Source organism: Geotrypetes seraphini, chromosome 4, assembly GCF_902459505.1.
Source record: "Geotrypetes seraphini chromosome 4, aGeoSer1.1, whole genome shotgun sequence".
Classification (NCBI taxonomy): domain Eukaryota; kingdom Metazoa; phylum Chordata; class Amphibia; order Gymnophiona; family Dermophiidae; genus Geotrypetes; species Geotrypetes seraphini.
In genome coordinates this window covers 53,159,860-53,185,273 of record NC_047087.1, presented here as the reverse complement: position 1 = coordinate 53,185,273, position 25,414 = coordinate 53,159,860, and the positions used below count along the sequence as shown (strand labels likewise).

Genomic DNA, 25,414 nt, shown 5'->3' with positions numbered 1-25,414 from the left:
TCTAGCTACCGTGGCTTTGGTACATCACCTAGTGTATGGAATCCGGAGGGGATGTAACAGAATGGATGATTGGGTTTATACCTTTGATAATTTTCTGTTAGCCCCTGGAGGATTCCATATGACCCTTCCTCTCTGTATACACTCAGTTGTTTGGAGTAGCCTGCTCCTTTCTGCCTCTGGTTTTCTCCTTACATGCTTGAAGATTTTCTAGCCAGTGACCAAATCCTGTGGGGAGTTTCTGCGAGTATGCACATTATCAAAGGCCTTTCTTGGGGTGCTCGTTGTACACAGCAGGTTAGTTTAATTTTTTCCTCCATGTTTTTCTGAGTTGCCTTTGAGTCTGTTTATCACTTGTTAATATTTTGCAGAGCAGAACTAGTTCATGAATTACTTATGTTGATGGGGATTCTCTCCCGTAAACCCTGTCATGGATTTGTTCAGGTATGTTGCATGGCTTTGGGACTTAGCTGGATTTTATTTCCTAGCTCTCAGGCTAAGGGGATGGAGTATATGCTCAGAAAAGTTGTGGATTTCTGCGACTCCTGGACTGCACCTAGTGTATGGAATCCTCCAGGGACTAACAGAAAGAAGATTAAAGGTTTAAACCTAATCTTCCATTGTGTATTGTGACATTGTAATGTATCATACATAAGTATTCCATATACTTTATATTGTCTGAATATTTTCACTGTTGTAATTGTGTGTTTCTTATGTTTGACTTATTCTTGCGGTACACCGCCTTGTGTGAATTCCTTCACAAAATAAAATAAAGGGGGATAACTAAATAAGGGCTCCCCCATCATAAAATACCTGCAGTTTTCTTCCTCAGGTTCCACCTTCTTCATTTCTCTTAGTTTCTATACTTTCCCCTGGTAAATTCAGTTCCCAGCTTTTTCTATTCCTTTTGTAGGTGAACACATCCCAGCTTCTCTTCCTCCTCCACCCTCTGTGTTTGTGTTCTCTACTCTGTAGCAGCTTCACACCTTCTCTGCTCACCTAAGCTTCGCCCACAGGTGATATCACTCCTCTGAGACTATTTCTCCAGCTATCCTCTTCAGTGGTATGAGCCACCGGCGCACAAATAAGGAGCATGATGTGCTGATTATGCCCCCGGGTATGCCTTTTTTTTTTTCTTCTGTTATTCTCGAACTATTCCACACTCGATACTCGATCACACATCCCTATTTTGTGGGGCCAAAGGCTTCCCCAAACCAGGTATTTTCTCTTTTCTTGTCCTCCAGCCTCAGAACTTGACTTCGGTCCCATTGACCCAGGTAAGAGAGATCTTCTAATCTAAAAATTGCATGTCTAAATGTTCAGACTTTTCAGTCCAAGGTACATTAAATCCAGACCCTGTTATCTTCAGAAAAGCTGGCTATCACCGGGTGATGAGGGATTGCTTCAACAGGCCTGCCCACCAGGTTATAAGGTCTTTAGTCATCATCACTCTGTTAGGAAGGGGGGCGGTTTGGCAATGTTCCTTTCTAGTGCTGTCATTGCCACTGAGGATCCATATGCCTCTCTCTCGGCAACTGAAAGCTTGGCACTTAATTTTATTAATTTATGCCCCACCTTATCTCCTTTTCTTCACTTTCTACTTCTTTCTTACTATTGGGAGATTTAAACATTCATCTTGATGATCTCTTTAACTATCCAATATGCATGTGTCAAACACAAGGCCTGCGGGCTGAATCCGGCCTACCTGCCCTTTTTATGTGGCCCGTGGCAACGTTCCCGATCTTCCCCTTCTGAGCCTAGCGTGTCCGCCACGCTGGTCTGACACCAACGCCGGAAAGTCCACCGGCCTCGGCAGTGCTGTTCGCGTCTCCCCCCTCCTGCCCTCTGTCTGCCGCAGTCCACCCGGGCAGAAACAGGAAGTTGCGCGTCATTGGAGACAGACCGCGGCATGCAAAAAGCAGGAGGAGGAGCCATGCACAGCACTCCCAAATCGCCAAGGCCGGCAGATTCCCCGGACCGGCAGCGACATTGGATCAGCGCCAGAGGGATATAATGGTACATCAATGTAGAGAACCTTATGAAAACAAGTAGACTATTAACGTAGAGCTCCTGATTAATTGCAATTCAAAAAACTCACATGAGTTCTACGTTGATAGTCTTTACTTGTTTTTATAAGGAAGGAGAGTTTTCTGAAGCAGAGACCATGTTAGGTCCTGTGTACTCGCACAAGAGAACCATTTGTTTGGAATTCAACATTGCTTTTATACCTTGCTCTAAGACTAGGAACATTCCTACCTATTTATCTCCCTCCTTATAAAACCTTGCTTAACCTCCCTCTGTGCAGTCTATACAATTTTCAGTCCTCTCTTCATTGCTGTAGCTTGCTGATTCTCCTCAGCCATTTTTCTTGTAAATCGCCTTGAACCGAAAGGCTTTCGTGGTATATAAATAAAGCTTAATTATGTTATATTTGTGCTGCACAGACCTCTGTACAGCCACATGGCTTAAAGGAACTATTGAGGACCAAGGAGGAAACAACCTGATGTGTGCTATACAGCTTCTCCTCTTGCTGTGAACATAAGAATAGCCTTAACTGGGTTAGACCAATGGTCTATCAAGACCAGAAGCCTGTTCTCACAGTGGCCAATCCATGTCACTAGTACTAGGCAAAAACCCAAAGAGTAGTAATATTCCATTCTACAGATCCAGTGGCTTCCCCCATGTCTTTCTAAATAATGGACTATGGACTTTACCTCCAGGAAATTGTTCAAACCCTTTTTAAAACCAGATTTTAACCACAGCCTCATAACTATACTCTTGAATGAAAAAATATTTCCTCCTATTGGTTTTAAAAGTATTTCTCTGGAACTTCAACTGTCTTAGTCTTGTTTTAAAAGTATTTCTCTGTAACTTCAACTGTCTTAGTCTTTGTAATTTTTGATGGAGTAAAAAATCGATCTATTTGTACCCGTTCTACTCCACCCAGGATTTTGTAGACTTCAATCATATCTCCCCGTCTCTTTTCCAAGCTGAAGAGCCCTAACCTTTTTAGTCTTTCCTCATACAAGAGGAGTTCTATCCCCTTTATCATCTTGGTCGCTCTTCTTTGAACCTTTTCTAGTGCCACTATATCTTTCTTGAAACAAGACCAGAATTGAATGCAATACTCCAGGTGAGGTTGCACCATGGAGCGATATAGAGGCATAACATTCTCAAAAAACCATCCCTTTTTTAATAATTCCTATCATTTTGCTTGCTTTTTTGGCCACTGTCGCACATTGGGCGAAAGGTTTCATCACATTGTCTATAATGATATCCAGATCCTTTTCTTGGGTGCTAACCCCCAAGGTGGACCCTAGCATCTGATAACTGTGATTTGGATTATTCTTCCCAATGTGCATCACTTTGCATTTGTCCACATTAAATTTCATCTGCCACTTAGACGCCCTGTCTTCCATTTTTCTAAGATCTGCCTGCAATGTTTCACAATCTGCATGCAATTTAACAACTTTGAACACTTTAGTGTCAGCTGCAAATTTAATCACCTCACTTTGTGTAGGGAAGGGAGGCAGTTAGACTTCATAGAATTCTGCACAGTCTGTGGAGGTAGGGAATTGTGCAGTTAATATAAGAATACCCTTACTGGGTCAGACCAATGGTCCATCTAGCCCAGTATCCCGTCTTTGCGGAGGCCAATCCAAGTTACAAATATCAGGCAACAAACCCAAATGCTACCAGCCCACATCTGTCTCAACAGCAGACTATGGACTTTTCCTCCAGGAACTTGTCCAAAGCTTTTTTAAAACCAGCTACATCAACTGCTCTTACTACATCCTCTGTTCTATAGAATTCCCCCAGGAGTAACATTAAGAAATGAGTTTACTTCCAGTTCTTACAATGTTTACATCTAGTGACTAATCAGTGCAAATAGAAATTTCTAGAGGGTTGTTTTTTGTTTTTTGTTTTTTTTTTTTTGGGGGGGGGGAATATATATATATATATATATATATATATATATATATATATATATTAGTCATTAAGCCCGTTACATTAACGGGTGCTAGAATATATGTCTTTCTGTCTCTCTCTCCCTCCCGCTATCTTTCTTTCTGTCTGTCTCTCTCCCTGGCCCCCTTTGTCTGTTTGTCTTTCTGTCTCTCCCTGCCCCTGTGTTTTCTTCTTTTCTTTCTGTCTCCCTTCCTCCCGCTGTCTGTCTTTCTTTCTATCTGTCTGTCTCTCTCCCAGCCTCCTATGCAGCAGCATTTCTCTCCCCCCCCACTTCCCTGTGCAGCCACAGCAGCATTCCCTCCCTTCTCATTTCCCTCCCTCCACACCTCTTCCCTGTGCAGCAGCAGCAGTTTCCCTCCCCCACCCTTTCCCTTCTCACGGTCTAGCCAGCTTCTTTAGTCCGTTACCGCCCCCCCTTCCCTTTCCGCGGTCCCGACAAACCTGCCGACTCCAGCCTGCAGCACTCTGCACACACTGCTTCGGGGCCTTCTACTGCCCTGATTTACTCTGCCGCGTCTCTGATGATGTCATCAGAGACATGCCAGAGTAAATCAGGGCAGTAGAAGGGCCCGAAGCAGCGTGTGCAGAGTACTGCAGGCTGCTGGAGTAGGCAGGTTTGGAGTCGGGACCACGGGAAGGGGGAGGGGCGGCAAGACGTCGGGAGAACTGAGTTACCGAAGAGCAGGGAGTCCAGCAATGGCGGCTAGTGCTGTGAGTGTAGGTAGGAGCTAGGAACTCGCGCATGCGCACTTCTGCTTGGCCACGGACATACAGAACATGGAACAGGGAATACAAAACACGAAAGTTGGAGTGCGCATGCGCGGCTAGCGTTTTATTATATAGGATATATATATATATATTTGTACAAATATTGTGAGATCTTTCCTTCATATAAATTTGGGATTGATTTCCTAAAGCATGGTGACCTGAGCATCTATTAGTGTGCGCTCTCTGGGTGAATTTGTCCTCCTGAAATTAATGGGGACAGTGGGAATCATGCAATGTAAGCTGTGTTAATAGTAGCACAAGTTATTGTGCTTTAATAAATTGGCCCTCTGCTTTGTGTATTTGGTAGTGTACTGTTGTCTAAAAATTGTTGAAGGTAAGCTTTTTTTTGTTCCTAAATTATAATTATCTGTTTTTCTTGGTATGTGTATATGGGAATCATATGTGGTACATGAAAAATGGTCTCTTCTTATCAAGACTGACATCCACAGCAATCAGGAAGAAACCATTTGAAGCGTAGTTAATTGTCTTGGTGTCCACAAATGTTCTAGCTGTACTTACTTTGTAGTTCTTACATGTATTCTTTTCCATGTCATTGCAACCACACACTTCTCATCCATTTCAAAATTAAAACAAAAGGAAACACAAACTAAATCCAAATTTCTATCCATCCGTCAGTTCTTCAGTTGACACAATTCCGTACTTCCTACATGACATAAAAATGAGCTTTTATTAGAAGTGATCATAAAATTTTTCACACCACTTAACCATACTAATTTCAATTAGTCAATTCAGGGATAGCCAGCACTTCAGCTGCTTTCCATAATCTGATGCATCATGGGATGTGTTGTATATCTTGCATTTGGCAGCAAAAGAGCTGCAGTCCATGAAGAAATAGGTAAACATGGATAACTGTAAGTTTGGAAATTAGTCAATATTCTCATATTGAAAGTATGTTAATGAATTTTCAGTTCATTCATAATGTTTCTTTGAAAAGTTTTAACTTTGATCTCCTTTTGATGTGCTTATTTGTAAGCTACATAAAATGGAGATTCTATAAAAGAATTAACTGTAATACTGGACTTGGTAAAACATTCAGTGTGAACATGGTTTGGATGTGATAGGAAATAAGATGTTATACTGAATAAGTTTGCTGAACATTTCCACTAGTAATGTACACATTTCATTTCTATAATATCAATTATTCTGAAGAAAAAAAAAGGAAATACTTCACTCTAAAATCTGTATCTGATAAAATTAAGATATATCCTTTCCTTGGTTAGTGGTAAATTTTAATATAAAACACACACACCACCTCCATCCTAAATCATGCAGCTTGCCTCAAGCATGTACTAGTTTATAACAGATAATGATGATGACTTATCCACGTAACACAACCTTGCGGCATGTTTATTTAAAAAAAATGCAAAAAAAAAAAACTTGGCTACATCATCTGTACTGCCCAACACTTACTCTTTGTTTGTAAATAACCGGCATTTTTTTTCTTTAAGGGAATATGGTACAAGCATAGGCCATCGGTTGCAGGATCATGGCCTTGTGGTGGAAATGATATATCTCGTCTCTGAGGCGGGTCTCACACGCGCACTCCAAGAAGTTAAAAACGATGGTTCCCCATTTTGCATTCTTGTTGAACAGTCAAATGTAGCACTGTCCTCTTGCACCATAATCATGCTTCATGACTCTATCAAAAGTAAGTTTAGCTTAACGAAAGTTGTCACTAAATAGTCCCCGTTCAAAAATGCAATTCGCTTTTCTTTTACACTAGATATCAGGTTCTTCGAATACAAGTATCAAATTGACGTCATTAAGATTGCCATATGATAGGTAATAGTTTTGTTATAATTTCAGAAGTTCAAAGGTTTAAAATCATTTGCCTGCTCTACATAAAATAAACACAAACAAAACTTTCAGTTGTAAGTGTAGTGTAAAAAGATTAACAGTAAATCACTAAATTCTTTTAATGGTTGCTTGGCATACTTTATATAACAAGTTGTAGCAATCTATTTTTGTCATTCTCTTAGCATTTTCAGACATCAGAGAACATGTTCTATAAAAGTAACCAAAAGTAATTGGTCACTTAGGTTTTATTGCAAATAGCTGTGCATCTTGAGAGCGAGGTATGCTAGAGGGTTTTTCCTATGTTGTTTTATGGGAAAACTACTTAGTACCTCTGGTCCATAGTTTTCTATTTACTAGTATAAATGATCACAGTCTGGTTATTTGTTGATAACCTGCTAAAGACATTGTACCTCTTGTGACTTTTTGACACTTGTAGTGGCCAGGAGTATATTTGTTACATTCTGCTCTGTGACTTTATCTAGTAAGGTCAGAGTAAAACTGAGAACAGAGAAATACAGACTCAAAAGAAGTTCCTCAAAAGATAAGACACTGTTCATATCTTGTGATGGATTTTTGATTTAAAAAAAAAAAAAAACCCTCCCCTCCAAAAAAAACACCTGTTTGGTCTCCCTTTCAAAACTGTTTTCAGAGAATAAAAAAAAATGCAACATGATATACATTTTTTGCAGACTAAACATGGTTAACAATACACACTTGTAATAGAATATTAACCTAGTCAGAATAATGCCAAGTACTGATGTAATATATTGCTAGACAAATATAGTACTTGCTGTGTACCAGGGCAAAAAAACCACACAGTGTAATGGGATTCACAGTTATCCAAATAGTAATCATGGTATATGAACTACTGCTGTGAAATTTTCTTTGTTGTATTGCAGTAGTTGTTACAGCAGGTCAAACAACTAGGCATACATATGCAAACTGATCTAATTTTTTTAATTTCCCTCAAATGTGGCTTGCTTTCTAGTTGAGATGCCCTGACTTTTTTTTTTCCCCCCTTAAGTCATCTTATATATAGCATTAATTTTACCATATTAAGCTGTGTAAAAGGTTTTAGAACAAGATAACTGATTCATACTTGCGTTTTAAAAAGGTCACCACATCAAGAAGCAAATGGGGAGAATAATAAAATATACATTCAAAAATTTTATGTTACCTTATTTTTGAGGCTTTAACTTAAACGGATGTTTCCCAAGGCAAGCATAGTCTCTGCCATTCGACACCAGGATTAGATCGCCACTTCTTTCACCCCTTCAGTACAGATGGTTTAAAAAAAAAAATCTGGAGGGAGAGGAGGTAGGACAAGCAGTTATCAGATTGCTGCTCTCATCGCTAATATTTTCTTCTATTTATCATTTGTATCCTTGCCAAACAATATGCTTAAATACAGTTTTAATATTTTTGACTCATGTTTTCAGCCTTTTGAACTTCAGGTAAAATGGTATATTTAGTCCTTGAACACTCAACAGACCTGAAAGCCAGTAACTAGTAGTAGACTTTTGCTTGCCATTCACTGACAACACTTGTAGGTTAAAAGTTGGTATGTTCTTAAAAGATGATCATAAATTGCCTGTTTTACTAGATTATTTTAAAACTTCATTAATTGCCAAAAGATACTTTTATGCTGCAAGACCTCAATGGGGGATGGTGGAATCATTTTAAAAAAGAAGCAAAGTATATATTGTGGTAGAAATTTGTACCATTTTATCACTGTATGTGGTCTCAACTTTATGTGAGGCAGACTTTATAAGTTTAAGCTGCAGAGCATAAAACAGTAATAAAATTGTAAAAGTACAGTAGAATCGCAGCTAACGCACTCACAACCAACCTGCAAAAAATTGCCAGCTAAAAAACAAGTCTCCAGTGCTCCTCAGACAACCTCCAAACAACTCCCTTCTCTCCAGTCCATGAAATAGCAGGCAGCCACAAATCTCTTCCTCTGGGCCCAAGGCAGCATTTGCAGCCAATCCCTGACAACCCCTTATCCCTTAAGCAGCAGCGGCAGCTGATCCTGATAACCCCCCTCCCTCAACCCCCAAAGTAGCAGTGGTAACCAGAGAACAGAAGAAGCACCTTAAACAGGCTGCTTCCAACCAGCCCTGGTTGGGCCTTTCTTCTGCCACATCACTTCTGATGCAGCAGAAGAAATGCCCTGTTGGAGCTGGCCGGAAGTAGCCTGTTTATGGTGCTTCTGCTTTTCACCGGCTGCCGCTACTGCCTTGGTAAGAGAGGGAGGTTTTCAGGATTGGCTGACTGTTGCTTCGGGGCCGTAGGAGGGAGGGGGGGTTGTAAGGATCGGCTGCTGCTTTGGGGCCCAAGGGGGGGTTGTCCTTATTGGCTGCTGCCTCAGGCCCGGAGGGAGGGTTGTTATCAGGACCAGCTCTGCTGCTTAGGGGGCGGGAGAGAAGGGTGTTGTCAGGAATAGCTGTTTGCTACTACAGTATTTTTTTTTTTTTTTTTAAAGTAACTCTCAAGCAACCAGAAAACATTATCCGGCATACACCAATCCCCATGAGTGCCGGATAGCTGAGAGACTACTGTATAGTGTAGATGATCTTTAGATACTAATGCACTCATGAGATCTCACATCTGAGTGGGTTTTTTTCCTGAAACATTTAATTTCTTCTTAACTTTACTTGGAGAGAGTACCTATATATGCACTCTTATGAGTAAAAATTACCAAATGCCTAAAAAAAAAATTAGTCAGAATATCTCAACTAGAATCTAACACTTGGAGAAATTTTTATAACAGTTTTTGAGTCAAATCTTATAAATCAACATTTGTCTTATGGAAATATGACTTTCTGCATTCACATCCTTATTAATTTTAAATTTTCTTGATATGTTTTTTTTCTATAAATGCATAGAAGTTCACACAACACAACTTATTAAGCAAGTTCTCTCTTCTCTGTAGTACATCGTAATATGCCCATGGAAGATGCATTGAGTCTGGTAGTTAAGGCGTTTGGAAAAATTTTTGCTGAACGTGAGCAGCAAGAACGTAAAGAGATTTCACACAAAGCAGCTGATCTGGCGGATGACTACCTAGAGCGGGAGCTCTATGAAAGTTACAATGTGCCTCTTGGTGTTAGGCACCTCCTTTTTCTGTTAAGTGAGGGAAAATATTTATCCAGAGAGGAAATTAACTCAATAACTGACTACCTGAAGACACGGAAAAATGAGCTGGAAGGTATTCATGATTTTCCTTTCCCTTTCCCCTCACTCACTTCTAAGAAAACTAAACATTCTTTTAAACACACACTAAACCTATTTTAAAACCACTTGCTTAAATTACTCGCAATTGGCCTAACTTTTAAGTACAAGTCCCATTTGAATGTATGTATATGTTAATATATAGATGGGGAGAGAGATTCTTTAGGAATTATAGGAAGATCAGAGTTTAGGAAACTGGGTATCTAAATAGCATATGAACATCAATGTGGACAAGTGCATCAAAGAAAATAACCCTAACTCTTTATGTACACAATGCAGGCTTTACTATTAGGAGTTAACATTCAGTAAGGGACTTTATACAGTGCACTGAAAATCTATTATGCATCAAAGTCAAAGAGTAGGCATTATTTAGAAAAACCAAAATAGGGGGGAAAAAAGCTCTGCAAATATACAATATTTTCTTTGTGTATATTCTGAACAACCACACCTTCAGTATTGGGTACCATTCTGGTCACCACTCATCTTAAAAAAACAAAAAAACCCAAAGTATAGTAAAACTTGAAAAGATTCAGAGGGGCAACAAAACAAACATGGAATGTCTCCTTTTGTGAAAGCAGCATAACAGATTGGGGCTCTTCAACTTAGAGAAGTTACAGTAAAACAGTGATTTTCAAACTGTCCCCCCCTTTCCTTTGTAGCAAGTCAGACTTTTAGGATAGTAAAGAATATGCATAACATTTGCATGCAGATCAGTCATATTAACAATATCATGAAAATTGAACTGTGGGGTAGGGGGAGACAAGGATCCATTTGAGTGTTCCTTTCCTAGATATTTACAAAATCATGGATATGGCCGGCTATTCTGTTTGTTGCCATACAGAGGGTCTTTGGTTTGATCCCTGAGTTAGATTTTTCACTCACCAATGCAGAGATAGCATTCATAGACTTATTCCCCCCCCCCAGCTCTGGGAAGGAATAAAGCCCCTATGTGTTGCTCTGCAGCAGTGACTGGATTGTGTGTAAAAGCAGCCTCTGTGCATGTACGTTGAGTGCTGTCATTGCATTGACCAGAGCTAGGTTTGTTGAGGATGGAAGGAGTATATAATATAGGTGCAAAAATCACCATGTAGTTAAAGGGAGGCTCATGGCTTTAGGATCTTTGAGCTGATTATAGTAGAGCTGGAGGAAACTGCTAGATAAAATAAAGCATGAAATAAGTTAATTGGGGCTGGCTTAATTACCCTTTAAAGTTGTACTAGGATTAGGTGAGACACAATAAAACGGTAGCAGATTTAAATCAAAATTAGTGTCCATGTAAAATTAAGCAGTAGGGGGTTTGTTCTAATATAGTGAAAGTTAGTAGTGTAGGTGACTTTAAAAGTTTGAACAAATTTTACCATAAAACTGGCCCGCTTATAATTAGAATTGGGGATTGTCACCTCTTATTTTTGCAAGGGACAAGGAGTGGGTCTCCCCATTAGGATTTGCTGGGCACTTAAAAGTTGTCTGTTTTATCCAGCTTGGGACTTGATGGCCATTGGTCTGACCCAGCATATGAATGAATGATGCACATTCAGATGTCAGTTTAGACTTTTAGATTTGTTAAATGAAACATTTTAAACTTAACTTCTCATGTCTCAATATATTCTACCATTTTTAGTGAAAACATTTGTGTAGCATTCAAACCGACACATTTTATTTGACTTGGACTCGTACTGAAGCATTTGCAGAGTTAGGGATTTGACTTTACATTTCACTACCTGCTGATACACCATATGCATTACAAAAAACATTTTCAGCATTTCCAAGCAAAACACATCTACGGCCTCTTGAACAAAACAATCTATAACTGGCCATAAAGAGGCAGCAGATTTGTGACTAGAACATGTTTACACAGTAGTTAAACAAGTATTCAGAACACATTGAAAGTTCTAACAAATAACCGCCAGCAGTATTGATCACCAAAATGTTAAATAACACTTCCATTTCCTTTTGGTCCAAAGAAAATCCTTAACTGATTTGCACATCACATGAATATCCAAATGTCAAAGGATAAAAGTTGGATCATCTCTCTTCTCATGCTACTTGTCTTCAGTTGTGATGATTTTTGTGCTAAGGAGACGCTGACCTTTTTCTTTGTTCTTTCACCCCAGGATATGTTGAGCAACCAGATCCTTCGACTGAAGTTGATAACACAGTGTATCAAACTAGCGTATTGGCAGGCACAAGCTCTGCCGCCCATACTTTGAGTAAACCTCCACCTCTTCTTCCAACTCCCAGCAAAGCATCTCTTTTAGGCCTTTCACCCATGTCCCAAGGTAAACCTTCACTGCTGGGTGATAGGCCACCTCTTCTTCCAGTACCAGGTTAGCAGCTCATTTACAGTTTATCCATCACAAATACTATTTCACTGCCTTACACTTCATAGTATAGAATGTTTTATTTTATATGTAAACCAAATCCCAACAGACTGGTATCTGTTTTAAACTGACAGATGTCAAGTCCTTTTTGTGTGTGTTGGGTAAAGGTAAATAGCCTGATCAGTATTCGCTTTTTAATAACATTATTAGTAGCCATATCTACAATGAATCGTTATTCATCAAATTTTAGAGACAAATCCTCATAATAAGCAAAATCAGAGATGTGTCTTTGTGATCATATGAGTTTTTCTCACAAGAAAAAACAATAAAAATCAAGTTTTCTAGATATAGATTTAATGAAGTTTGCTATAATTCTTGTTTTATGCAATATTTCATTAATAGAATAGCTGAAAAGGGATCAGAAAATGCCAAATCTTGTCTCTTTCCTCTATAAACTTCAGTATCAACATTTACCTCCACAAATTCACCTTAGAATGAAATATGCCTCTGTGCTATCACTAACCTGTGAAGGCTCAAACTCATGAAATATTGTAAATATGTTCAAAATGAACTCAAGAATTTAAGATCTCACTTAGAGCTCATTAATGTCTCAAAACAATCTAGTAATTGTAGTACACCTGTCATTAGTAATACATGTATACAACATGGATACATTAAGCTTACATTCAGAATTTAAATAGGTTACCATAAATGAGAATGTTTTTCTGTTAAAAGTTTAACTCTTGCAGTTTATGTTGAGGCCTTGGTATTGCCCAAGTTTTTCGTTACTTAACTTTGAAATATTTACAGTAATAATGAACTTTATGGACACATTTCCTGTTTGCTTTGCGATGATGTAAAACTATTACTGACTTTGTTTTTATAGCTTTTGTAGCAAAAGCAAATATTGACATAAACATATTTTTAATATGCATGTTTATTATTATGCAGTGTACACTGCTACTTGATCTTCAGGGAGGGTGGGTTGGTTGATTCTATATGGTAGAAGTGGCCTGCTGTCTAAGTAGAACTCTGTTACAGGTAAGTAACCTCACTTCCTTCATGGACAGCAGGATGAGGCCACAGATTGATTCCTAAGTGGAGGGCTGCAGAGGTGTTCTGTGGGGCTATGCGCCCATGGCTTGACACCTATGCTGTGGTGGGGTGAAACTACATGCAGGAGAAAGGTTCCAAGTTATTATAGTGACTAAGAATGTAACCATAGCAGAGTGAGTGTGTCAGGCATAAACTTGGTGGAGACATTGAGAGGGAGATAGGATCTAGGGTACCTACAAAGTTTTTGGGGTTTTTGTTTTTGGGGTTTTTGTTTTTGGGGGGGGGGGTTAAAAATTCATTTTTTTTCTTTCATTGGCCAGGTTTAGAATAGTAAAACACAACAATACAATTGAACAGAAACCACATACTGACAGGAGAAATCAAATGAGAGGGGAGCTTGGAATGTCCAGTATAGGCCCTTGCTAGAGATGAGGACAGGATAGAACTTAGAGGACAGATCAGTCAAAAACAATATTAGCAAGGGTCTATTTGTCAAGGTAGTAGTGTTATCATGAAGATTATAGAGGAAGACTGTGCTATGCCTTTGCATATATGTTTCAAGGGAATGGAGTGGAGGTTGGCCGGGATAGTAGCCTTGGCTGTAAGGTAATAGGCATAAATATTGTCAGTAAGCTGAGGCTTTACAGACAGAGATTCACAGTGATAATGACCAAGACACCGGGCCTATTGGGTTGAAGGAGATGAAGATGTTGAGAATCCTTCTGGATGGAATTGAGCTTGTGGATGTAGGTGTAAAAGGCATGTGTAGTTAGTGTGGCATTTTTGCACTTCTGGAGTAGAGTACATTTTAGGTGAAAGAGGGGAGCACAGTGATTGCTTAGTATGGAATACTGAAGCATCTTTTTTTTTTTTTTGGGGGGGGGGGGATTTAGGGTACATCCTGAATATGACCTGTTGTGATAGAACTGTGTGACCTCATCTTGAGTACTGCATTCAATTCTAGTCGCTGTATCACAAAGATACAGCTGAATTAAAAAAGATTTAAGGGCCATTCCATGTCAAGTGTTCTAGACCTTCCCACTTGATCATCTCAGAAGCTGATGAAATTTTTACTGGACATGGCAATGAATATGTGCAAAGTCTTAGAATAGGATCTCAACCTCTTCCAAAGTAAAGGGCCTTGTTATTGGGGCCACTTTTTCATTCTATGGAAGATAGTGAAAAAACATCAACTCTTGGTTCAGATTTTGGAAAGGATAGTTGCTCAATCAAGCTAAAAGTCATATTTCTAGTATAACTTTTTGTGCTGAATCCAAATATACTACTCAGTTCGTTGCATGCTTTGATGTGTATCACTGGGGGACCACAAAGTTGATGAAAAAGTTTGTTGTGGAATGCACAGGCAAATATTTGACACAACATAGCTTCTGAACAGAAAGCACAATAGGGCTCAAATTTTAGGAACTGGAAGAGATTACAGCCAAGTTACTGCCCCATAAACTTCTAGGCACACTACACTTTTCTTTTAGAAGATAAACCTGTATTAAGATTGGAAAAAATGTTTATACAAATTTTTAGCTATATTTAATATTGTATATCACAACTGTACATCCTCCAATATCTTTCTTGCACAATTTGAAAGAGCAATTTTTTGGCTACAAAATCATTGAGCCACATTTTTGACCTGCTATTCGCAATATCTTAAAATAGGCCTGAAAGTACACCAAGGATTCAACCTGCGTTTAATGTTAAAATATGTTGGAAATGTAGACATGCACTGGAATAACAAGAGAAACTTTGAGTTGGAAATTTAATAGCTAAATTTTTGTTAGGACAAAAAATTGTGATCAAAAAACAGTATGGTGAGGAAAGAATAACAATCTCAAACACAAATCGTGCTAACAATCGCTTCAAATTCTACTCATTATGCAGCTAGCCTGAGTACAGTGCCTCAGATTTGTTGTCAATATTGGCCAACATAGTTCAGGAATAGCTGTACAGTATTGCCTTTCTGTTGAGGTTGTCATTGGAGTTTCAAGAACCATAAAAAAATGTTGTTCTGAAACCCAGTATCCTTTTATTTTTTTTTTTTTAATGGGCCAATGAAAGGCTCAAGCAGGGTTTTGTGGATGCAAAAAATTAAGGCAGGCATCATTGTGTTCTGAGGAGATTTCAGAGAAATTTCCAATCCACCAATAATTGTCATGCATACAAGCAACATATTGGCCAGGCAGCAAATTGACAAGCTGAAAGAGGATTATCAGCTTTAGTGACATAGCAATAAAAAATTTTTCTTCTGATACTCTGCTGACACAAATTTTGATTTCATCAGTTGACTTAAACTGGTGGTGTTCCTGAGTTCTAGCTACTGTATGGCCATTCTCAATCCTGGATTCCTGAATAAGTCTTAATTTCTCAATGTCTTCCTTTGAGATAAGAATTTGACCTCAGTAATAGAATGTGCAGCAAGTCATTTTACAGTTGCCTAATACCATCACATGGTGATTTTATATGGCTAGTACCAAAAAAATCCCATTCAGCAGAAATTCTAAAGTCTTTGTAATACAACAGCAAAGATTAAGAAAATTTTGTAATTTTTGTATTGTGCTATAGATACATTGCTAAAATAGTTCACATCTTAGATTCCAGAAATAGGTTGATTCATAAAGGCAATTAAAACTTTCAAAAAGGTATGAACTGCAACAGTGTCATGCTGCAAGCAGTCACTAATTATGCAGAAACTCAAATTCTGAAGTCTGAGCAAAGTTGCTTGGTTATTTTCCCAGTGAAAGTCTTGGACTGTATACTGGACTTTAAAAGAATAGTTCTCTGCAAAATCCATCAAAATAAATTAAGGGAAGATCATATCATTTTCTTTTAGGGTTCTGAGGTAGGAGTTTTGATGCTTGGAAATAAAGGGTGACTGGTAAGTTGGAATATCTTTGTTGCAAGTTCTGCTACAAAGTTCTCAGTGTGCAACTGACAGATATCTAGAATATCATGGTCAGTATGGACCCACTTCTTGAATGCAATTGGGTCATCAGGGTCTGAAACCTTGAGCATCTTAGACAAGTAATTTCAAGTGCCTCCTTGCCTGGACACAGTTCACAACAATGCAGCATTCAGTTTTTTGAATCTAAACTGCATACAATTTTACCCATTAGAAATTTGTAGTAGTCATTTAAGGAACTAGCTACCAACCTACATTTTATGTTGAATTGTACAGACTAGAGAGTTGCGCAGGGACAGAAATCCCATCCATCCCCGCCAGGATCCTCTCCGTCCCAACCCGTCAGGATCCTCTCCGTCCCCACCCATCCCCGTAAGGAATTACTTCTATCCCCGCCCGTCCCCATAAAAAAGCAGCAGTTCCTTCTGACAGGATCATCAATTCCACAGTTTCTTTTGTGTTTGCGCTGCTGTTTTCCTTGTGAAATCTCTTTGGTGGAACCCTTTGTTTTCTGTTCAGGTAATTAACTTATAAACCCCCTTTTACTAAGGCTGACGTGTCCATTATATTATATGGATGAACCCTGCTTCCAAAGCCTTCCATCCCTGTGGGAGTCCCGTTGGCTAGAGGGAAGGTCCTCATGGGAGTCCTGTGGGCCAGAGGGGGGTTCTCCGTGGGAGTCCTTTGGGTTAGGGGGGATTCCCGCGGGACCCCCGTGGGATTCCTGCGATCCCCGTTCCCAGGCAGACCTCTAGTACAGACGCAGACAGAATGGGTTCCAGCAGTATTGGCTGTAATGCACCATTTTGGACGAAACTCATAAAATTTAGAGAAGCTGACGTCAGGCTCATGGTGTTGCTTATAAGCTATCCAAAGTTCTTTTAAGTTGCACAATAACAGGCGCTTCTGCTTTTGCATCTGTTTACCATTTATCCTAACAGATACATAATCTTTCTTGCCAGAGCATAAATAATTAATTTTAATTCATTTTCTATCCCGTACTTCCCAACGAGCTCAGAACATGTTACAGGTTAACATAATATACAGTTAATGGGTTACAATTTGCCATAGTTACAGTGCAAGTTTTTCATTACAAGTTTTTATCCTAGCTCAACACATACTGTATATCAGGGTATACTACAGTTAGTACATTTATTAGAGCTTTCATGCCAAGGTAGTAATGGTTCCTTGGCTGCATATTAACAGTTACCATATGCTTGCTTGCTTAGTGCACATTAATTAAAAAAAAAAAGTTTTCTTGAAGATCCAGCTTCTTCATGAACACTCATGTTTGTCTATCTTGTGGAATCAGCACATTAGAATTTCTCAAGTGTATTTCTATCCTCTAGGTCTCAGTTAGAACATAAGAAATGCCTTCTCCGGATCAGACCTAGGTCCATCTAGTCTGGTGATCCGCACACGTGGAGGCCCATTTAGGTACTCTTTTATGGAGACCCGGATTTCCCGTATCCCTCAATATGATTAGCAAGAAGGTATGCATCCAACTTGTGTTTGAAACCCAGAACAGTAGTCTCCATCACATTCCAAATGCCCACCACTCGTTGTACGAAACAGAACTTTCCGATGTTAGTCCTGAACCTGCTGCCGCTCAGTTTCTTGTCCGTGTCACATCTGAAAATGTTAGTAATGCTGATTCCTGGTCTATTTTGTCAAATCCTTTTAATATTTTAAAAGTCTCTATCATATCCCCTCACAGTCTTCTCTTCTCGAGGGTGAACAGTCGCAGTTTCTCGAGGCGTTCTCTGTATCTCAAATTCTCCATACCTTTGACTAGTTTCGTGGCTCGCCTCTGCACCCTCTCCAGCAGAGTTATATCCTTCTTAAGGTTCCATTCAAGAAAGTAAGAATGATGACAACGTGATAAACTATAGCTCTCTCCACCCACCCAGGACAGTGATAACAGAGCAATCCAACTTTTCCTACTTCTGCAATAACCAATTAGGACAATCTCTTAAAGGAGCACTATTTCAATTTTAGTACTTTTTTTTTGCTATTTTTTTGTATAGTACCTCATCTAGTGCATCTTAAAAATACTGAAAATTATAAACACAAATACTATGAGAGAGACAAGATAGCTGGTATGGAAATTTACTGTTTGTTACACACACACACAGACATACAAAATAATCTAATTGTACTAACCTCTGCGAATTTCATACTGCTGTTTAATGAAAGACCATTCCAGCAGCTGCTGAATTGTGGGGACACCAACATTCTCATTTTTATTCATAAATATTTGATAGAAGTAATAGTCTTGCACTTTTTGGCCTACTGACCTTATTCAAGAAAATTCATCATCCTGAAAGAGATTGTTGACCCTTTGTTCAATGTCAATTTGAAAAGATCTTCCCCTGCCTTTTTCCAGGCATTGCAAAGACACGTTTGTCACATTTAAGGCCTCTGGCCTCCTTTACTATTTGGGATGATAAATTTAAAATACTGCATAGTCTCCTCAGTGTGGGGGTCAATGTAAGGAATCTGGAGTTTTTAAGCATGACTTGCAATTTGTAGCTTTTCCTTCTGTTCCTCAAGTAATCTGTCATAATCAATGCATTCAGGCCATGAATTGGTATTTTGTTTTTCCAGTATATTAATGGAAGTAAATTTGCCTGCAGTTGCAATGTCGCTTGCAATAGCATCTTGATCTTGACCTATTTTATGCTTTATATATCCTTTTCTTATCCCAGGACAAGCAGGCTGTGGGTGACTTCATCCACAGAGCCCCGATGCGGACAGCCTCGCAAGCAGACTTGCTTGAAGAACTTGAAAAAAGTTCACAACTGCCGTACCGCACATGCGCAAGTGACTTCCCATCCAGTGCAGGGCGCACGTCTCCTCAGTTCTCAGTTTTCTGCGGAGCCAAGAAGACGTGTTTTGACGCTTTGTGCTAGACTCAGTTCTACTTCGTGACTTCTCTCACCGCGGCTTGTGTTTTCTTTTCTTCAGGGTCGCTGTTCGTGTACCAACATTGGGCCTACCGCGATCACAGCCTGCGGGTTCGATTGCGTTGCGGCCTTTTCTAGTTTGGGGCTCCGTCCTGCCTTTTCTTCGGATGTCAAGTTTTGGTTCAGCAACTTGGGCGGTGTGACTATGCCTTTCCTTAAGGCCCTTACCCCAACTTCACTCCTGGTCTCGATCTTTTTCTCGATTGAGAAGTCCTTGTCCATCTGATATGCCTTTTTCTGAGGAGCCGTTTTCTTATCTACACTTGGTGTTGCCAAGTCTCTTCTCTTCTCCCCCACCACAGAATGAGAAGCTGCAGACCAAGATCTTCATTTATAAACAGCAAATATACTTGATTGTTCCTCTTCTTCTTCCACTTAGCTCTAGCTATTTTACAGCAGTGCTGATAATCTGTATAAATGGAAGCTGTAACAGTGCTATATACGAGGTCTCTTTAAAAAGTTCCAGAGCAATTTAAATTGAGTGCCAACGGGAAGTTCTTTTGAGACCTGCTAGGTGGCGTTGAGTAGTTTGAAACCTCACAAAATAGCCTCCTTTTTTCCGTTTGTTGATATCTGTTTTCATCTCCAAGCTACAGCAGTTTTGTGAACATGTATTTTCGTGATTGACTATTTTTCATGTGCGACCTCAATGAGTAGCTCTACAGTATGAAGTTTTCTTTTAAATTGGATAAAAACTCTACAGAAACTTATGAAATGTTGAAAGTGGCTTTGTATGGTAGTCACACTTCAAAAGTGGTTGTTAATCATTGGAAGATTCATGAACTGGAAGACCATCAACGTCGACTGATGATCATGTTGATCAAGTGAGGGTTCTTGTGCATACTGATCAGCAATTAACTGTTAGAGAATTGGTAGAGGAATGCAACATCTCCAATGGTTCATGCCACAACATTCTAACAGATGTTGGGAATGTCTCGCGTTGTGACATAGTTTGTTCTACAGTTAATAACCGATGACCAGAAGAACAACTGTGTCATGATCTATCAGAAACTTCTCGAGTAGGGAAATGAAGACAAAATATTTCTTAATAAATTGATAACTGGTGATGAGACATGGGTCTACGGTTGACATGAGAACCAAAACATCACCAAGACCAAGAAAAGCTTGCCAAGTTTGGTCGAACATCAAAGTGACATTAATAGGGGGCTATTTTACAGTCACGGCGGAGTTCGCTATAAATTTCTGCCACAAGGACAAAGTGTCAACCAAAATTACTACCTGAAAGTGTTGAAATAACTTTGTGAGAGAATCAGGAGGAAGAGGCCTGAACTTTGGAGGGAGCAGTTGTGGTTCTTGTATCATGACAATGCGCCTGCTCATGCTCCTGTCAAAAATTGTGAATTATGTGGCGGCAAAAAGGGTGAACAGAATGCTTGGAATGATTAAGAAGGGGATCACAAACAGATCAGAGAGGGTCATCATGCCGCTGTACCGGGCCATGGTATGCCCTCACCTGGAATACTGTGTCCAGCACTGGTCACCGTACATGAAGAAGGACTCAGTACTACTTGAAAGGGTCCAGAGAAGAGCAACTAGAATGGTTAAGGGGCTGGAGGAATTGCCGTACAGTGAGAGATTGGAGAAACTGGGCCTCTTCTCCCTTGAAAAGAGGAGACTTGATCGAAACGTTCAAAATACTGAAGGAAATAGACTTAGTAGAGAAAGACAGACTGTTCACCATCTCCAAGGTAGAGAGAACGAGAGGGAACTCTCTAAAGTTGAAAGGGTATAGATTCCGTACAAATGTAAGGAAATTCTTCTTCACCCAGAGAGTGGTGGAAAGCTGGAACGCTCTTCCGGAGTCTGTTATAGGGGAAAACATCCTCTAGGGTTTCAAGACAAAGTTGGACAAGTTCCTGCTAAACTGGAACGTACGCAGGTGAGGCTAGGCTCATTTAGAGCACTGGTCTTTGACCTGAGGGCCGCCACGTGAGTGGACTGCTGGGCAGGATGGACCACTGGTCTGACCCAGCAGAGGCATTTCCTATGTTCTTATGACAGTTTTTCCCCCAGCCACCTTACTCTCCTGACATGGTCCCCCCAGACTTCTTATTTCCTAAACTTAAATCCACGTTGAAAGGAAAGCGAGTCAACAACATTGAAGACATAAAACAAAATTTGACGAAGCAACTTTGGCAATGCCTGAAGATGCATTTAAGGACTGTTTCCCGAAGTGGAAATGATGTTTGGAAAAGTGTATGTAGGGAAGGGGTCCCAGTGGAATAAGTTGTAAGATTGTTTAATAAATTTTTATAAAATCAGTCCTGGAAATTTTTGAACAGTCTAAATACTATCTGACTTTCTGCTGAGCTAATGTCCCTATTTATATAAATCCCTCTGTTTCTCTCTGATATACCATATATCCTTCAGATTTATAATAAAAGAAACCCTCTGCAGTGTCAGTTCACTGCTGTTACTTGGGGTGATCATTTTCCTGTCTCTACAATATGAGGGGCTGCTGAAAAGTTTTCAGCCCAGGCAACAAAGTTAGGGCAGTCTCTCAATCCAGTGATTTTTCTATTTTTTTTTTTTTCCCCATTCTATTGGAAAAATACAGAACAGAAAAAGTAGAAAGTTGATGGAGACTGCCCCAACTTTGTTGGCTGGGCTGAGAACTTTTCAGCAGCCCCTCATATTGGTGTCTTTCTGTGCTCCCTCCATCCTGCCAGAACATTCATTTCCAGTCTGCCATTTTATTCTCATTGTGCTTCTCTCTGGTATCAGGTCCTTGCAGTTCCTTCTTGCTTTCATCTTATTTCCTCCTTTCTTCAGTACTACAGGCTGGTTAATTTTGCATGTACAGTGGTGCCTCGCATAACGGACGCCTCGCACAGCGAACGCTGCGCACAACGAACTTCAGGTCTTGCTTCCCACAACGAACTTCGTTTCACACAACGAAGTCGCCCGAGCTGCATCGCTTAACTGCCCTCTCTCCGCCTGGCTCCCTGTGCAGTGGCGCTACATATTTTAAACCCCCCTGCCGCCGCTGCTGCATATTTTTAAGCCTCTGCCGCCACCGCATATTTTTAAACCTCCCCCCGCCGCCACATATTTTTTTAAAAAAGCCACCACTGCTGCAAATTTAATCTCACCCGCTCACTCGAACTGGTGGTCTAGCAAATTTCCCAGCCAGAAGCGCAGACAGAGATCAAGAGCAAGCCTTCTGTGCTACTGCCTGGGCCTGCGCTGATCTCTGAATGGCTGCAGTCAGCTCTCGCGGGACTCACAAGAACTAACTGCAGCCAGCTCTCGCGGGACTCACAAGAACTAACTGCAGCCATTCGGAGATCGGCATGGGCCCACACAGGCGTGCAGAGGAATTGCTCCTGATCTCTGCGCTTCTGGCCTGTACGCCACTGGCTGGGAAAGATGGGAGGAATTAAAAAAGGTACTGGGGAGTATGTGGGGGGTGATTATAATACACAGCAAGGATCAACAAAACCCCTGTCTCCCCTCCCCTTCACATATATCCCCTCTATATCATGCTAACAGAATACCACAGTCACACATAGCAGGAATAGGGTTAGGGTAGGGCAACTGTCCCCCCTGGTCAAAGAGAGCCGTAAGCCTCTGCCTGGACTTTGCAGTCCCCAGTTGTGTCTAACACCAGCTCTAACAAGATAAATTTATCTTTTTTTATGTCATCTTAGCATATTTTATGCTACAGAACGAATTATTTTTTTTAACATGTATTGTTATGGGAAAACGCATTTCACATAACGAACTTTTCGCATAACAAACTTGCTCCTGGAATGAATTAAGTTCGTTGTGTGAGGCACCACTGTATTACTGAAAATCTTTGAGAATGCACCAGGTTTACTGCCTCTCTTCTTTTTTACTTTGTCAGTTTTGCAATTCTCAGTTCATTTTTTTTTTTCTTTCAGTTTACTGCTCTAAGCATTCTTTCACTTAGCATGTCAAACTCACTATTTCTTTTCAGTCATTTCAGCTTGCAGGCTTTTTTTGGATTTGTTTTTTAGCCGATGCCTGTCAATATGCAGAATGCCTGAGTTAGTCCCTGCCCTATTCTGGGATTTCAATGGAGTATTCCCTCAGGGTTTGCAGTTTAGTAACCTCTTATATGTGGCTCCTTTTTATTCTTTCTAGCTGGCAGCTTTCATACACTAACTGTGCTGGCTCTGCCTGAGTTGCTTGCTTCTACCTGAGTCTTTCTATTACCTTTGCGTACATTGCTTGGTCATTGGAGCTTTTCAGTTACCTTCCTGTTTTTTATTGTGTGCATCTATCATTTGTCCCCTGGGGCTTTTCCCTTTAATTCAACATGAAAGAAACTCTTGCTGGTTTCACTGTTATTTTCGAGTTTTGTTTCACATGTTTAATTTTCCTTTTATTAGTCAACTTCTGTTTTTCCATCTTGTAGGCTTAAGTCCTGCAGCTTTGTTATGTAAGCAGTGCTCTATTCTTTCAGTGTTGGAAAGTGTTTATCAGTTTGGCTGGATACGCAGTTCATGGCTGGAAAATGCTTTGCTCTATGTCCTCCCGTGCTGCTTCTGCTTCAGTATTTTGAGCTTTAAAGTAGAGAGTTGCGCGGGGACAGAAATCACACTCGTCTCAGCCAAAATCCCATCCATCCCCGTGAGGAATCCCGCCTGTCCCCGCGAGGAATCCCCTCTGTCCCCACCCGTGTTCGCCTATCGCCCCATAAAAGTTACCTGTCCCCATAAAAAGCAGCAATTATTTTCAGAAAGTTTAGATTTTTTAAAGCCTTTGTTTATTTAAACCAACAATAAAATACAATCTTTTTTTTTTTTTTAACACCCCCCTCCTTTTTTAATACCCCCGCCTCTCTATAAAAATATATTTTTAATAATAATCCATGAGTCACAAAGCAAGGGTGCACATAGGAAAAGGGAGCATCATAAACACTGCAGCGAGCATTAGAACTTTAATATACCCATTGTTAAACTGAACCCAGATTAATACAGATCGATCCTGCACAGTCAACGCTAAAAGAAAACAGTCCTTCTCATACATACAGAACACAACCTCCCTACCCCTCATACTGACCCACTTGCTTTCTTGTCACCATCACCACACTCTCCCTACCCCTGATCCTGTCACCAGATTCTCTCCCTTCCCCTTCACCCCATCCAGCCTGCCACTTTACTCTCCCTACATCTCTCTCTGCCCAAGGTGGAAGGCTGTCACCTTGGCTGGCCTGTCTGCCACCTTATTATCTAGCCACCTGTCATCCCATGCTCCAAGTCACCATTGCCTTATTCGCTCTACCTCTCATGATGGGTCGTCATATGTCCCTTTTGCTAGTTCTCATATTAGCTATACTGCCTGCTTACTTGTTTCTGCTATCTTGTGCCCACCCCCTCTCCCTGTCACCTCACTCTCTCCCTTCATGCTAGCTCTCATTCTTTCTTCTCCTTACCCTGGCCTGCCTGTCACTTCCCTCTCCCTTCCCCTTAGCTGTGCCCCCACAATCCCAAGTCCACCCCTGCCTAACCTGTGGACCAAATTGACTCTCCTCTCTTTCCTCCCCCACCTGTCACATGCAGGCCAAGTCCCAGCACTCACCAAGCCTTTCCCCCTCCCCCACTAACCTCAGCAGCACCAGCCAGCTCCTGCCAAGTGGTTTGGCAAGGGGAGTAGGCCCTCTCCCAGCCAGCCCACCCCAGTGCCCAGGAGCTGCAGCCATCTTCACTACGGCAGCGGGGAGCCATGGAGGGGGAAGTGCAGGATTCTGGCCTGACACACCCCATCCCCAGAGGTCCTTCTTTTCTCCAGACCCAATGCCCACACTTACCCCGTGCAACTTTGGGCAGCTCAGGTGGGGGAAGGGCAGAACGTAGCTGGGAGCCAGAGAGCCATCCTACTCATCGTTTGGGCGGCTGCACAAAGGCAACACACCACAGCTTCCCAGAAACAGCAACTCAGCCGTCGGCTCTCCCTCTTCTGGAGCTCATCACGTAGGCAGTAAGCTGAACACAGGCACACATTGGTTCAGCTGCAGCACAATGGGCCAATCATAAATGACCTTAGAACTCTGAAGTTGTTTGTGATTGGCCCATTGTGCTGCAGCTGAACCAATGTGTGCCTGTATTCAGCTTACTGCCTACGTGATGATCTCCATGCCTATGTGACATGCTGCTGATTCGTCGGGAAAAAGACCAGCGCCGGACCAGAAATAAGGTAGGCCTCGAGTTGGGATAGGAAGGAACCCCAGTTCCATCCCTGTGGGAGTCCCGTCGGCCTTGGAGGGGTCCCCTTGGGAGTCCCGTGGACCTGGGAGGGGTCTCCGTGGGAGTCCCGCTGACCTAGGGGGGATCCCCGCGGGATCCACAGGATTCCCGTGATCCTCGTTCCCGTGCAGACCTCTATTT

At 40.9% G+C, this 25,414-nt stretch overlaps 1 protein-coding gene across 1 annotated transcript in view; it reads left to right on the top strand.

Moving 5' to 3' along the window:
- The window catches only part of LOC117359040 (nuclear receptor coactivator 5-like), a 149,525-nt gene that overhangs the window by 93,469 nt on the left and 30,642 nt on the right, over positions 1-25,414 (top strand). The window contains exons 7-9 of the mRNA XM_033941143.1: positions 6,204-6,403; positions 9,488-9,763; positions 11,901-12,113. Coding sequence (XP_033797034.1) covers positions 6,204-6,403; positions 9,488-9,763; positions 11,901-12,113 — 689 coding nt within the window. The remainder of the gene's footprint in view (positions 1-6,203; positions 6,404-9,487; positions 9,764-11,900; positions 12,114-25,414) is intronic.